Genomic DNA, 13,644 nt, shown 5'->3' with positions numbered 1-13,644 from the left:
TTCAGCATACACTTCATCATTTTTAGAGATTGTGCACTTACTGTTTTCAAAATGAATCACAAATCCCTTCTTATCTAATGTAGATACACTAAGCATATTGCAAACTGCTTGGGGAATATACAAGACATCACTTACAGGAATTTCTTTAACTTCATTAGACACTTTGCATTTTAAGAATCCAATCCCTTTTGCTTGGATCTTAGCAGTCCCTGCGTTTGCAGTTTTAAGAATACCTTCCTCTGGACACATTTCCTGAAAGAAATCTTTACAATTGGTTAAATGGCATGTGCTCCCCGAATCCAAAATCCAAGTACTTTCATTTGAATTATTATTTACCATAGTCAAAGATTTTTCTGCCATTAGAAAGCCCTTGTGTTTATCTTTGTCCTTCATACATTTCCTGGTTTGAAAATTCTTTAGTTCCATTGGCTTAGGTGAGCTAGAGGGAGTGTTTTGTGTTTCCTTACACCATTTAGATACATGTCCCTCCTTTCCACATGAGTAGCAAATCAGCTTGCCCTTGGGTGGAGTTTTCCCATAGCTCCGCCTTCCTCTGTTCTTTGCCAAGAAATTTGTTTCATTTCTCTCTGACTGACTTTGAGAACACATCTCCTCAGAATCATTTATTATGCATTCCTGCCTTAGTTTTGATGTTGTCTGTTCAAAAGATTGCCCTTCAATGGCCTCATTTACAGACCTAAAAACATCAAACTTCTTTGATAGTGAGGTAAAAAGAAATGCTCTTTTCAATGCATCACACATGGGAATTCCTGAAAGTTCTAGCTTTTGAAATGAAGACATAAGATGCATAATGTGATCATTACATTTACTTTTATCCCTTAATTTGGTTTCATTCAACTCTGCCAGCCAAATTGGTTGCTGCTTTGCATATGTAGTTGCATACATAGTTCTCAGTTTATATAAAATGTCCTTTGGTGTATCTTTTCCCTCCACTAATATGGCTTGTTTCTCTGAGAGAGCTTCCAAAAGCATGCACTTCACATAATAGTTTGCATTGTCCCATTCAGCCATATTTTCATCTGTTCTGTCTTGGTCTAAGCATATATTTAATCTTTTTGCTCGAAGGAGACATATGAATCTTAGTTCCCATTGCTGATAATTAAACTCAGTTAATTTAGGCACCTTGAGAGAATAGAAAAATGGTGAATTTCTTCCCTCAGCCATTTTCTTAGCCTTCTGTCTGCTGTGTGGGGGGAGAGAGAGACAGACTGAATCTTTCCTTTAAAACTTAAGAGAAAAATGTGGCCTTTTTTTCTGCCTGGTAATATTTCTCTTCTTTTTCAATTCCTGGCCCTGGGCCCATAACCCTTTTGTTGGATTATTTGTAGTAAATAATTAGCAGATTTTAGTACACACAGCTTCAGCTTTAGAAATGTTAATTTCTTTCTTCATCTCTCTCTCATTCACCCCTGAATAATTCACTGCTGAGTCACTTTAAAGTTGAAGTAACAAAACATCTGTTTACTCACAGTTTGCAGTTAGATTATAATCAGACAGGCTTATATATACATATTATTATACATTTGTCTTATCAGCTCCTTCCATGTGCTTAGATGGTAATGGATGCTCACACCACCATAGATCCTCTCAGGTTAGGAGAGATCATGAGCTCCATGTGCTCCATGTGCTGCATGTGCTGTGTCTAACCCCTACAGGAAGTTGCATAGCTATGTGACCTCTCTAAGTAATTCACATCAGAGGTCACAGAGTAATCACAGAGAAATAATAGGTGACAGGCAATGCATGTAAAATACAATTACATTCCAACAGTGAGCATTCCACATACACAGGGATGGGTGTTCCAATTAAGGAGCCGCACGGATTGCAATATGGCTAAATGTGTTTATGGGATCACCTGTCCCTGTGCTTTGTGGTACATCGGCCAGACTACACGCAAAATCAAGGTCCGGATAGCAGAGCATTTAAGCAACATTCAATTGCTCCGTGCAGAGGCTCCTCTGGTCTCTCATTGGCAACACTTAGGCCACCATATACAGGATTTACAGTTTGTGGTACTGCAGATGGTGTCTACACCGGAGGGGGGGCAATGTTCCACTAATATTGATCAGAAAAGAGCAACGTATGATCTTTCAGTGGAACACTGTGGCCCCCTATGGGTTGAATAAAGAAATAGAATGTGTAGGCTTGTGATGGACAAGGGTATTTAAAGGGATTTTCCCACCATGCAGCTATGCGTATGTGTTTTTTGTGAGTGTCCTGCTTCGCAGTGCATTCAGGTTGGACGTCCTAGTCACCCGTGAAGGTCAGTGAATTTGTTTTGTGAGTAGAAATTTTGGGTTTTACTTGTGAGCAAAATGCTGATGCTGGCAAATATTTATTTATTTAGATTTTGCTCACATCTTTTTCAGTAGTAGCTCAAGGTGAGTTACATTCAGGTACTCTGGATATTTCTCTGTCCCAGGAGGGCTCACAATCTAAATTTGTACCTGAGGCAATGGAGAGTTAGGTGACTTGCCCAAGATCACAAGGAGCAGCAGTGGAATTTGAACTGGCCACCTCTGGATTGCAAGACTGGTGTTCTAACCACTAGGCCACTCCTCCACTCCGAAATAGCTAGCATGAAAGGGATGTATGTGTTTATGATAAAAAGGTTTTACAACAATTGTATTTCAAATCACACAGATTCCTGATGACGCTCTTTAGTAGCGAATAGAGACCCCTGATGACGCTCTTTGGGAGCGAAACACAGCACCGTGTAGGGTCGTAAAAGATCAATACAAGTGATATGGGATACCTGTAAGATACAAGAACTATACAAGCCAGTTGGCGGGTTTACAACCACAAGCGCTGTGATTGGTGAATATTGGGGAATACACTAAATTCTACAAAAACTTGAAGGAACTGCTGTATATATGCTTGATTGAATCATTAGACCTACACCAGCTCCAGGAACATTTTGCAGTGCTTATGGATATGGATGAATAACAAGAAGCGGTAACGCTAGATAAAGGGACGTGAACAGCGTTGACTCTGCATGAACTCAAATTCTGGTGGGGTTTAGAACCATGAGATTGTATTGATTCAATATTGTTCACAGTTTGTGGTGTAACCCGTTATGATATAATAGTGAAGATATAATAGTTGGCTGATAGTGCAAAAAAGTTGTGAATAATTGGATGAGTAAGAACATGTGTTAAGGGAGTATGAGCAGTGTGATTTGGTGAGTGATTTTAAGTCAAATGATACACAGATGTATATGGTATGATGAGCAGATGAATAAACAAATTTGCATTTACACATAGTTGTGTTGGTGACGTACATTGTGACGTAATTTGCAGCTATATTGGAATAGTTTTAACCCGAAGTTTTGATATTGTATGCTTGACAATAGTATATTCAACCAAATTTATGTCCAGTCCATAGGTATCAGCTCTGTGGGGACTTGAACACCCCCAGTATTGAACACAGTTGAGTTAGCACCTCCATTCGTTTTGAAATGTTCACTGCTATGGGTGAATCATAGTCTCACAGCACTGGCCAATCCATCAGCCATCGTAGGGCCCTGTGGAAAATGATCAAAATAAAGCACAACTCACAGCCTCACCGCAGCAGGGCTGGAAGTGAAGGAAGCCAGCAGTAGCCAGGAATTGGAATCAGTGTGAGAACAGTACTGTTATGTCAGAGCAAAGAATAAAAGCTAAGGAAGTTGAGAAAGAGACCTTTCCTTAGCGTCCCTCCGGACCGGACCAGGATTGGACTCTTGGTTGTGCTCGCCTACCAGCAGGTGGAGACTGGTCCAGTCCGGAGGGACTAAAGGAAAGCAAATTAGCAGGTAAGGTCTAATTTCTCAATAATACTGTAAGAGCAATTTCCAGTCCCAGCATCTATCACAGGTTTGCCTAGTGTATATTGAGCAAGGAGAAGAGGTGCAGCACCTGACTGAAGAGTCTAGCTACAGCCCAGTTGTGACATGAAGGAAGTCAGGAGAGATGCACTCATCAGCAACTCTACCCAGAGCTGAAGAATTGCTACTTTCCTTTCTGCTGGGTCATAGGCCATGAGCCCTAAGGATCTATATTCATTTCATACCAGATCCTAGGACCTAGACTTTAGTTCCTACACATCTCTGCTCACTCACCTTAAGTACATAGACTGTACTGTGCATTGAGGGGCATAATCGAACGGGGATGACCATCTCTAAGGGTGTCCCGGCGAAGCAGCGGGGAAACCGCTATTATCGAAACAAGATGGGCGTCCATCTTTCGTTTCGATAATACGGTCGGGGACGCCCAAATCTCAACATTTAGGTCGACCTTAGAGATGGTCGTTCCCGGTTTTCGGCGATAATGGAAACCGAGGACGCCCATCTCAAAAATGACCAAATCCAAGGCATTTGGTCGTGGGAGGAGCCAGCATTCGTAAGTACACTGGTCCCCCTCACATGTCAGGACACCAACGGGGCACCCTAGGCAGCACTGCAGTGGACTTCACAAATTGCTGCCAGGTGCATAGCTCCCTTACCTTGGGTGCTGAGCCCCCCAAAACTCACTCCCCACAACTGTACACCACTACCATAGCCCAAAGGGGTGAAGGGGGGCACCTATATGTGGGTACAGTTGGTTTTGAAGGGCTCACATTTGCCAGCACAAGTGTAACAGTTGGGGGGGGGGGGCTGGGTCCGCCTGCCTGAAGTGCATTGCAGTACCCACTAAAAACTGCTCCAAGAACCCGCATAGTGCTGTGGTGGAGCTGGGTATCACATTTGAGGCTGGCATAGAGGCTGGCAAAAAAATGTTTTTAAATTTTTTTTTTTTTTGGGTGGGAGGGGGTTGGTGACCACTGGGGGAGTAAGGGGAGGTCATCCCTGATTCCCTCCGGTGGTCATCTGGTCAGTTTGGGCACCTTTTTGAGGCTTGGTCATTAAAAAAAATGGACCAAGTAAAGTCGACCAAATGCTCGTCAGGGACGCCCTTTTTTTTCCATTATCGGCTGAGGATGCCCATCTGTTAAGCACGCCCCAGTCCAGCCTTCGCTAGGCCTCCAACACGCCCCCGTGAACTTTGTTTGTCTTCAACGGACTGCAGTTGAAGACGCCCAAAATCAGCTTTCAATTATGCCGATTTGGGTGACCCTGAGGGAAGGACGCCCATCTCCCGATTTGTGTTGGAAGATGGGCGCCCTTCTCTTTCGAAAATGCCCCTGATAGTGTCCTTGAGAGCAAACCAACATGAAAATAAAATACTGTTTTGCAAGAACTAGTGGGTGTTAAAGTTATGGCATCTTTTTCTGTCTCTGGTTTACATTTAGCACTAGAGTTTACCTGCACGCAGAGAGCAAACCAACATGAAAATAGACTGTACTGTACATTGTGTCCTTGAGAGCAAACCAACATGAAAATAAAATACTGTTTTGCAAGAACTAGTGGATGTTGAAGTTATGGCATCTTTTTCTGTCTCTGGTTTCCATTTAGCACTAGATTTTACCTGCACACAGACTAAGATGGAAGTCTTTGGTGAGGCTTGGGCCCGATCTCTGGAGCATCAGCATCTGGTTCAGAGCTGGTATGCCAAATTCCTCTCCAGTCACCATTTGTTTCTTGTGGATGGCAGCTCATTAGAAATTGACCCAGAATGTGCCACACCTATTGGGACACATGATGAGAAAAAAGGTAAGAAAAGAGATTATATGCGAGTACTTGAGGAAAATATCTAGGATAGCTGAGTGTAATGTGAATGTCACCACCCTGATGTGTTCCTTGCTTTTCATAGATTCTGAGATGTATTGTTGTTAAAGAAATGTTTTAAAGACAATTTGCAGTCGTATTCAAACCAGGCCAGTGACCCTGTGGTGGCGCTGTGAGCTGCTATGCAATGAAACCTGGGTTTGATACCTGACTCACTGCACCAGCAGGGACTGGTGCTGCTGCAGGAAAGAGATCAACTGGCCAACACAAACACATTTACGCATGATTGTAGTGATTCATTCAGAGTAGGGTTACTATGCATAAGGTTTTACTCGGACATGTCTTGTTTTTGAGGACACGGCATCTGGCCAGGTTTTGCCAGCCTGCCCATTTGTACAGATTTGTGAATGAACGGGCAGGTGGGCGTCCTATCCTCCCCTCCTTTACCTTAGTTTGGTACCCTGGTGGTCTAGTGACTTCTTCAGGGCAGGAAAGAGCCCCCTCTTTTCTGCCCGGTGCATCTGCAGACTGTCTTTCTCCTGGTGTAGCTTCAAAATGGCTGCCGAGAGTTCAAACGGCAGCCTCGCAAGACTTCCACAGAAGTCTTGCAAGGTCACTGCTTGCACTCTCGGCAGCCATTTTGAAACAGCACCAGGAGCAAGAGAGGTCTACAGCCATGCTGGGAGTAGTCTCTTTCCTGCCCCGAAGAGGCCACTAGACCACCAGGACACTACAATAAGGGAGGGGAGGGGTAGTGAATTGAGTCATGTGGGTGGAAGGAGGCTGGAAAATTGGAGAAGGGATATACATGGGAGGAGAGAAAGAGAATCTGGCTTTCTGGAAGGGGGATCAAAGTGTCAGGAGGTGGGGCATGTGTCCTCTTTTACATTAGGGCAAATATGGTAACCCTAGTTCACAGCATTGTTTCTCAAATATTTTAGGTTGTACTCTCCACCAGTGGCGTAGCCAGACAGCCAATTCCTTGTTTAAAAAAAAAAAAGTGTGCTGTGCTTTCAGTGCTAGCGGCAAGGTAGTGCTGGTCGGCTGTCTCCGGTCCAATGTCTCTACAGGGAAGTCTACAGGCTGCATGGGGGGGGGGATTCTCTTTTTTTGCGGTGAGTATCCATGGTGACCCCGTCAGAAACAGCGAAACGCAAAAGTCAGAGTAAGGGGTTTGTTCTGTGTGCAGTATGCTGCCGGTTCAGTCGGGGGACGGTGTTTCAACGATGGCCCCGCTCTAGGCTGTTTCTTCCCCAACAAGTTTAGCTCTGGTGGTGTGCAGCGCGCTTCTTCAGTGTGTGCTAGTAGTGCGGGAAACGCAGCCACCTTGGTTTCCCGCACACCTGGAGCTAGATCTCGTGCAAGGCAGCATGCAGCTGTGGGACTCATGTAATCGTCAGAACAAAGGAGCATTGCTGGGGAGGGCCCACAGGAGGCAATTCCCTTTTGTCTGGTGTTCATTTTGCTGATGCATCAGGCTTTTCTCATGAAGTATGCTCAACCTTCTGTGCCCCATTCTTCGCTATCTGCTCCTGCCATTCAGTATCTGGGACCTATGGCTGTTAAGAGTGCATGTTCAGGAGTAGAGTGAGTGGGAGATGGGCTCTGTGATGTTGGAGTGCCCCCTCCTGTCAGTCTGAGGGGTCCGCACCTCTGGACTCCCTGGAGGGCAAGATCCTGCCTGATGAGGGGAATAATCCCTCTGTGGTGCGCTTGTTTCACAAGGAGGAGTTGCCTTAGAGATCCTGCACATTACGCAACCGTCTCCTGCGTAGTCAGCCTCTTAGGCATCTAATCCCATCATGTCAGATACTAAGAAGCTGGCCAAACATATTTATGAGGTTATGCGTGAGCTGATAGATGCTCAGTGGAGTGCGCCTGATTCAGGCCTCAAGGTTGCACGGGCTATTTTTCACCTCTACCCATTGAGGCCTGAGGAGCTGGAATCTTTCAAGCTCCTGGCTGTATATTCCTTGATCACAGCAGTGACCAAGAAGACCACGGTCCTGGTGTAGAGGGACACGGCTCTTAAGGACATTCAGAATCGTAAGAATGATGTGGCCCTGAAGATGTCTTTTGAGGTGGTAGCCCTGACACTCCAGGCGTCTGTTGCTGGTTCTTATGACTCCAGGCCTGCCTCAATGTGGTCTCTGCTGAGGGGTTGAAACCAGAGTCTCTGGATTTTCCTTTCTTGGATGTGAGCCTGGCTTTTTTGGCAGATGGTCTCTATGATGTCCTGCAGGCCTGGGCTAAGCAGATGGCTCTGGCAGTCGCAGCCAGACGGTCCCTCTGGCTTCGCAATTGGTCGGCTGACATGGCTTTGAAGTCCAGTCACTAAGCTTCCCTTTCAGGGTAAGCTCCTGTTTGGTAAGGACCTGGAGAAGCTGGTCAAGAACTTAGGGGAGTCCAAGTTCCATCAGCTGCCAGAAGACGAGGCCCTCTTTGAGGTCCTCTCAGTCACGCTGTCAATTTAGGGATGCCTGGCGATATAGGCTGGGCCGCCCAGCTGGGTTTTCTAGGTCTCACTTCCAGTCAAGGCAATCTTCCTTTTGAGGGGATGTCCACAGCTCCCAGCGCCACCCAGTGAAGGTGTATAGCGTCCTTCGGTTTTCATAGGAGGATGTTTGTCCAGCTTTTTAGGGGAGTGGGCCCGCATCACGTTGGAACAGTGAGTCCTGAAGGTTTTGAGGGAAGGGTACAAGCTCGAGTTCGCCCATGCTATCAATGATTTTTTTCTTGAAATCTCTGTGTGGTGCTCCTTCCAAGAGGGTCGCCATTCAGGCCACCATAGAAAGGCTATTGCATCTGGACATGGTGGTACCAGTTCCAGCAGTCGAGCTCGGCCAGGAGAGGTATTCCATCTATTTTGTGATGCCCAAAAAGGAGAACTCCTTTCATCCAATCCTGGACCTCAAGTACGTCAACCAGGCCCTCAAGATTACGTATTTCAGAATGGAGACTCTCTAGTCTGTGATTTCTTTGGTGCAGCCGGGTGAGTTTCTTACCTATTTGGATCGCAAGGAGGCATTTTTTCACATCCCAATTTGGGGTCCCCATCAGCTGTTCCTGTGCTTTGCAGTCCTAGGCAGGCACTTTCAATTCCAGGCCCTTCTGTTCAGCCTCGCAATGGTTCCCAGGACCTTCACCAAGATGATGGTGGTGGTGGCAGCATTTCTCCGCCAGCAGGGCATCAGAGTGCACCCCTACCTGAACAATTGGTTGATCTAGGCATTGTTGCATCAGGGCAGTTTGGAATCAACCTCCAAGATGGTGTCCCTTCTTCAGTCCTTGGGCTGGGTGATCAATTTTTTCAAGAGCCATCTGGTCCTATCTTAGTCCCTCAAATACTTGGGAGCCCATTTCAACATCCAGGCTGGGAATGTGTTTCTTCCCTCCTCCCAGGTCTGCAAATTGCAGAGTCAGGTTCAGCGGATGTTGTGCCTTCCCTTGTCTCGGGTGTGGGATTATATGCAGGTTCTGGGCTCTATGGCGGCAGAGTTGGACATGGTCCTTTGGGCCAAGGCTCATACATGGCTGCTTCAGGCCTTGCTTCTCAGTTGTTGGTCCCCGCGCTGTTAGGACATTTTGGTTCGAGTTTCCTGGAAATGGCAGGCCAAAAGGAGCATATTGTGGTGGTTGGCTCCAGTTAGCCTGTTGGAGGGCAGGCCCCTGGCAGTCCCAGACTGGGTTGTAGTCACCATGGATGCCAGCCTGTTGGGCTTGGAGCATCCACTGTCTTCATCGGGTGGCACAAGGTGTGTGGTCAGCATTGGAGGCAAAGTGGCTGATCAACCAGCTAGAGCTCAGGGTGATTCAGAGATTTCTAATGGCTTTCGCCCCCACTTCTCCATCGCTGAGCTGTCAGAGTGCTGTAGGGTAATGCGACGGCTGTGTCTTATGTCAGCAGGCAGGGGGGCACTCAGAGTGCATCCCTGGTCCTGGAGGCTTATCTGCTTGGCAGGCAGCAGCAACGTCCCTGAGCCACCAATGCGGGTACCTCATGCATGCTTAGTTATCGGTGGCTCAAGGATGCTGCCACCAACTGCAGAGCTTGGTAGATGGAAGTTCTAGCTGCCTTTGTAGGAGGTCCTCAGCTGGTGATACTTGGCCAGCTACAGCAAGGGTCAGGGCCAGTGTTAAACATGCGAGGGCCCAGGTCAGAAAATAAAAGAGGGTGCCCCCCAGTCCCCTTTCCTCCCTGCTTCCTCTTTGATCTACCCACGTGTCATTAAACTCACACCAAATACAGAATAAGGGATCACAAATTAGAAATAAAAATGTGTAGACAAAATGAACTGGGAATGCCTACTTGACATGAACTACAATACTGGAGAAATAAAGCTGAAATGCATTTCCTTTTCTACTCAACACAATACAAGGACATCTGCTATGCACATTCAGTTCTAATATATTCCATTTTAAACATTCAAATAAAATGCTTTTTTCTACCTTTGTTGGCTGGACATTTTATTTTAACATTATGTTGGTTCTAATTTCTCTTTTCTGCTTTCCAGTCTCTCTTCTGCTAATTCTCCTTCAAGTGGTTGCTGTCCATTTGTCTTTTGTCCTCTCTCCTGTTTTGTTCCATTCCCTCACTACACCTGCCTCTGACATGCTGATTGTTCCTTTTTAGGTCTTTCCTCTCTCGTATGCCTCTCTGTCCACTTAAATTTCACCCTCTTTCATCTTCCTACCAAATTTCCATCTCCTTCTCTCACCCACTAGCTCTCCCATTCCCCATCTCACTCTTTCCCCAGCCTTCCATTCCCTTTCATCTTTAATCTACTCCCCATTACCATATTTCTACTGTCTATAATCACTATCCTTCCATTAGGTCTACAGAGTAGTCCAAATGAATGGGTTATGTCCATCTACCAGCAGATGGAGACAGAGAAAAAGTACTTCCAACTAATTTGCCCCCCAGAGGGTATCGTGTAGCCTGGAATGTTCCGTATTTTTCACTGTCTCCAGTTGGATAGTGGATGGATCGTGCAGCTCCTTCTTGGTGCTTCTATTACAGCTCCTGACCTGGTTGTTTCCAGATGTCAGTTGAGTAGGGGGTTATGGCTTGTTGTCTTAGCTAATTTAGTTTCCTTGCTGAGCCTGGATGACACCTGGTGGCTCCAGGTCCCTGCTTGAGTCCAGCTGGGTGACACCCAGTGGTGCCGTGTCCCTCCCATGCCCCTCCCCAAAGGACTTCTTCACAACAGCCTTTAGTCCTACCAGACCAGTTCAGAAACCCTCCTTGTCAGTTTTTTCTTATGCCTAGATGTCATGTCTTTGGTTTTCTATTGCCTTTCCTTTGGTATCACACATTTCTTGACTTGATCAATTAGTTATATGGAAGTTGAGTGTCAGCCTTTCTACATGATAAAGCTCAGACCAGGTGGCTCCATTGGCTGCTGAGTTAACACTGTTCTTCACTATAGAAGTTTAGAGCACCCTTACTTAGCTATTCAAAATACTGAACATTCCAGGCTTCACAATACCCTTAAGGAGACAAATTACTTGGAACTACTTTTTCTCTATCTCCATCCACTGGTAGATGGACATAACCTATTTGTCTGGTCTGGTAGGACTAAAGGAAAGAAAATTATCAGGTAAGACATCATTTTTCCTTTTCTCATTCATTTCCTTACCACCCCCCTTCTCCCCCCTCCAAGCCTCTACCACAGGCTTTCATCATTCCCAGCATCTTCCTCCGTCCTTCTAGCCCAGCATCTACTCCCTGTTTCTCCCCTCCCTACCCTTGTAGCCTGACATCTCCCTGACCCTTCTCTGCTCCCTCTCTCGTGGTTCAGCATCTCTACCTCACTCCCTTCTGCCCTGGATCCAACATCTTCCTCTGTCTTCCCTCAACAGCTCCTGTGAATTTCTCTCTCACCCATTGTCCACAGTCTCTCTCTCTCCCTCCCTCCCTTGCACCATGGTTCCAACTTCTTTCCCTCCCTCTCCTCCATTGCCATTTCCAATATTTCTCCTCCTTTTATCCCTCTCCCCCCCCCATGTGCAGCATTTCTACCTTCCTCTTCTCCGCCCCATGTCCAACATTTCTCCCTCTCTCACTCCCTCTCCCCTTCTCCATGCAGCATCTCTCCCTCCACCCCATGTACAACATTTCTCCCTGTCTGTCCCCATACATCATCTCTTTCCCCATCCTACCCCCAACAGTTCTTCCTCTCTCTTCCCCCACCTTGTGCAGCATTTCTTTCCTCCTCTCCTCCACGCCTATGTCCATCTATTCTCCCTATCTTTCCTTCCCATTGTCCTGCACTTCTCTGGATCTTCCCCCCTCTCCCATCTACCTTAACAAGTGCCTCTGTCTTGAAGAGGTCACTGGCAGAGATGGCGATTCCCACACGCTGCCTGTGGCTTACCTGGAAGCCTTCTCTCTACTGCATTTCGCCCCAGCAGAAACAGGGAGTTGTGTCAGAGGGGGTCAGGATGCGGCAGAGGATAGACTTTGGGTCAGCCACAGGCAGTGTGTCGGAATCGCTGCTGGTGACCCTTTTAAGAGAGAGACACTTGTTAAGGTAGATGGGGGAAGATCCAGAGAAGTGAATCGCTGCTACTGCCAGCAACTCTACCAAGAGAGAGACATTTATCAAGACAGGGAGAGGGATTCAGGACCATGGGAGCCTCTATGCCGTTGCTGTCAAGGGTGCACCACTGCTGGGCTGGGCTGAGCACAAAGTGGGTGGGCCCAGGTACACCTGGGCCCACCCGTGGCTACACATAAGTACATAAGTAATGCCACACTGGGAAAAGACCAAGGGTCCATCGAGGCCAGCATCCTGTCCATGACAGCGGCCAATCCAGGCCAAGGGCACCTGGCAAGCTTCCCAAACATACAGATATTCTATACATGTTATTCCTGGAATTGTGGATTTTTCCCAAGTCCATTTAGTAGTGGTTTATGGACTTGTCCTTTAGGAAACTGTCTAACCCCTTTTTAAACTCTGCCAAGCTAACCGCCTTCACCACGTTCTCCGGCAACGAATTCCAGAGTTTAATTATGCGTTGGGTGAAGAAATATTTTCTCCGGTTTGTTTAAAATTAACTACACTGTAGTTTCATCGCATGCCCCCTAGTCCTAGTATTTTTGGAAAGCGTGAACAGATGCTTCACATCCACCTGTTCCACTCCACTCATTATTTTATATGCCTCTATCATGTCTCCCCTCAGACGTCTCTTCTCCAAACTGAAAAGCCCTAGCCTCCTTAGTCTTTCTTCATAGGGAAGTCGTCCCATCCCCACTATCAGTTTAGTCACCCTTCGCTGCACCTTTTCCAATTCTACTATATCTTTCTTGAGATGCGGCGACCAGAATTGAACACAATACTGAAGGTGCGGTCGCACCATGGAGCGATACAACAGCATTATAACATCCTCACACCTGTTTTCCATACCTTTCCAAATAATACCCAACATTCTATTAGCTTTGCCTTTGCACTCTCCTCCCCTCTTTCTTCTCTGTAAAGCTTTTAGGCCTCCCTCAGTACTTTGCCAAAAAAAGAAAAAAAATGACATAGCTTAGCCTTTTTAAAATTGCAATACAATGTATTAATACCTTGCCTTCCCCCAGTTTGAGAGCCACTGATCATGAAAGAAGGTGTGGATAGAAACATTGTTTAAATACCTCTGTGGCGTAAATGCATAGAAGACGAGTTTCACTTGAAAGGAAGCTTTGGAATGAGGGGCATTGAATGAAAGTGAAAGGGGACAGACTCAGAAGTAACCTGAGGAAATAGTTCTTTATGGAAAGGGTAGTGAATTTGTGGAATGGCCTCCCAGTGGAGATGAAAACTGTATCTGATTTCAAGAAAGCTTGGGGCAAGTACATAGGATATCTGAGGGGAAAAAAAGGGATGGTAGATGGCATGGATGGGTAGACCAGATAAGACCATATGGTCTTTATCTGCCTTCATTTTTCTGTGCTTCTATTGAACGGGCCATATGGTCTCTAGCAGCCGTCATGT

At 46.3% G+C, this 13,644-nt stretch overlaps 1 protein-coding gene across 5 annotated transcripts in view; it reads left to right on the top strand.

Moving 5' to 3' along the window:
* LOC115476154 overlaps positions 1-13,644 on the top strand; it is a 184,846-nt gene that overhangs the window by 140,355 nt on the left and 30,847 nt on the right. For all 5 annotated transcript variants that reach the window (XM_030212359.1, XM_030212360.1, XM_030212361.1 and 2 more), the window contains exon 12: positions 5,453-5,650. In XM_030212359.1, coding sequence (XP_030068219.1) covers positions 5,453-5,650 — 198 coding nt within the window. The remainder of the gene's footprint in view (positions 1-5,452; positions 5,651-13,644) is intronic.

The sequence above is a fragment of the Microcaecilia unicolor genome, chromosome 8 (genome assembly GCF_901765095.1).
Source record: "Microcaecilia unicolor chromosome 8, aMicUni1.1, whole genome shotgun sequence".
Classification (NCBI taxonomy): Eukaryota; Metazoa; Chordata; class Amphibia; order Gymnophiona; family Siphonopidae; genus Microcaecilia; species Microcaecilia unicolor.
This window is presented reverse-complemented; position numbering and strand designations above follow the sequence as displayed.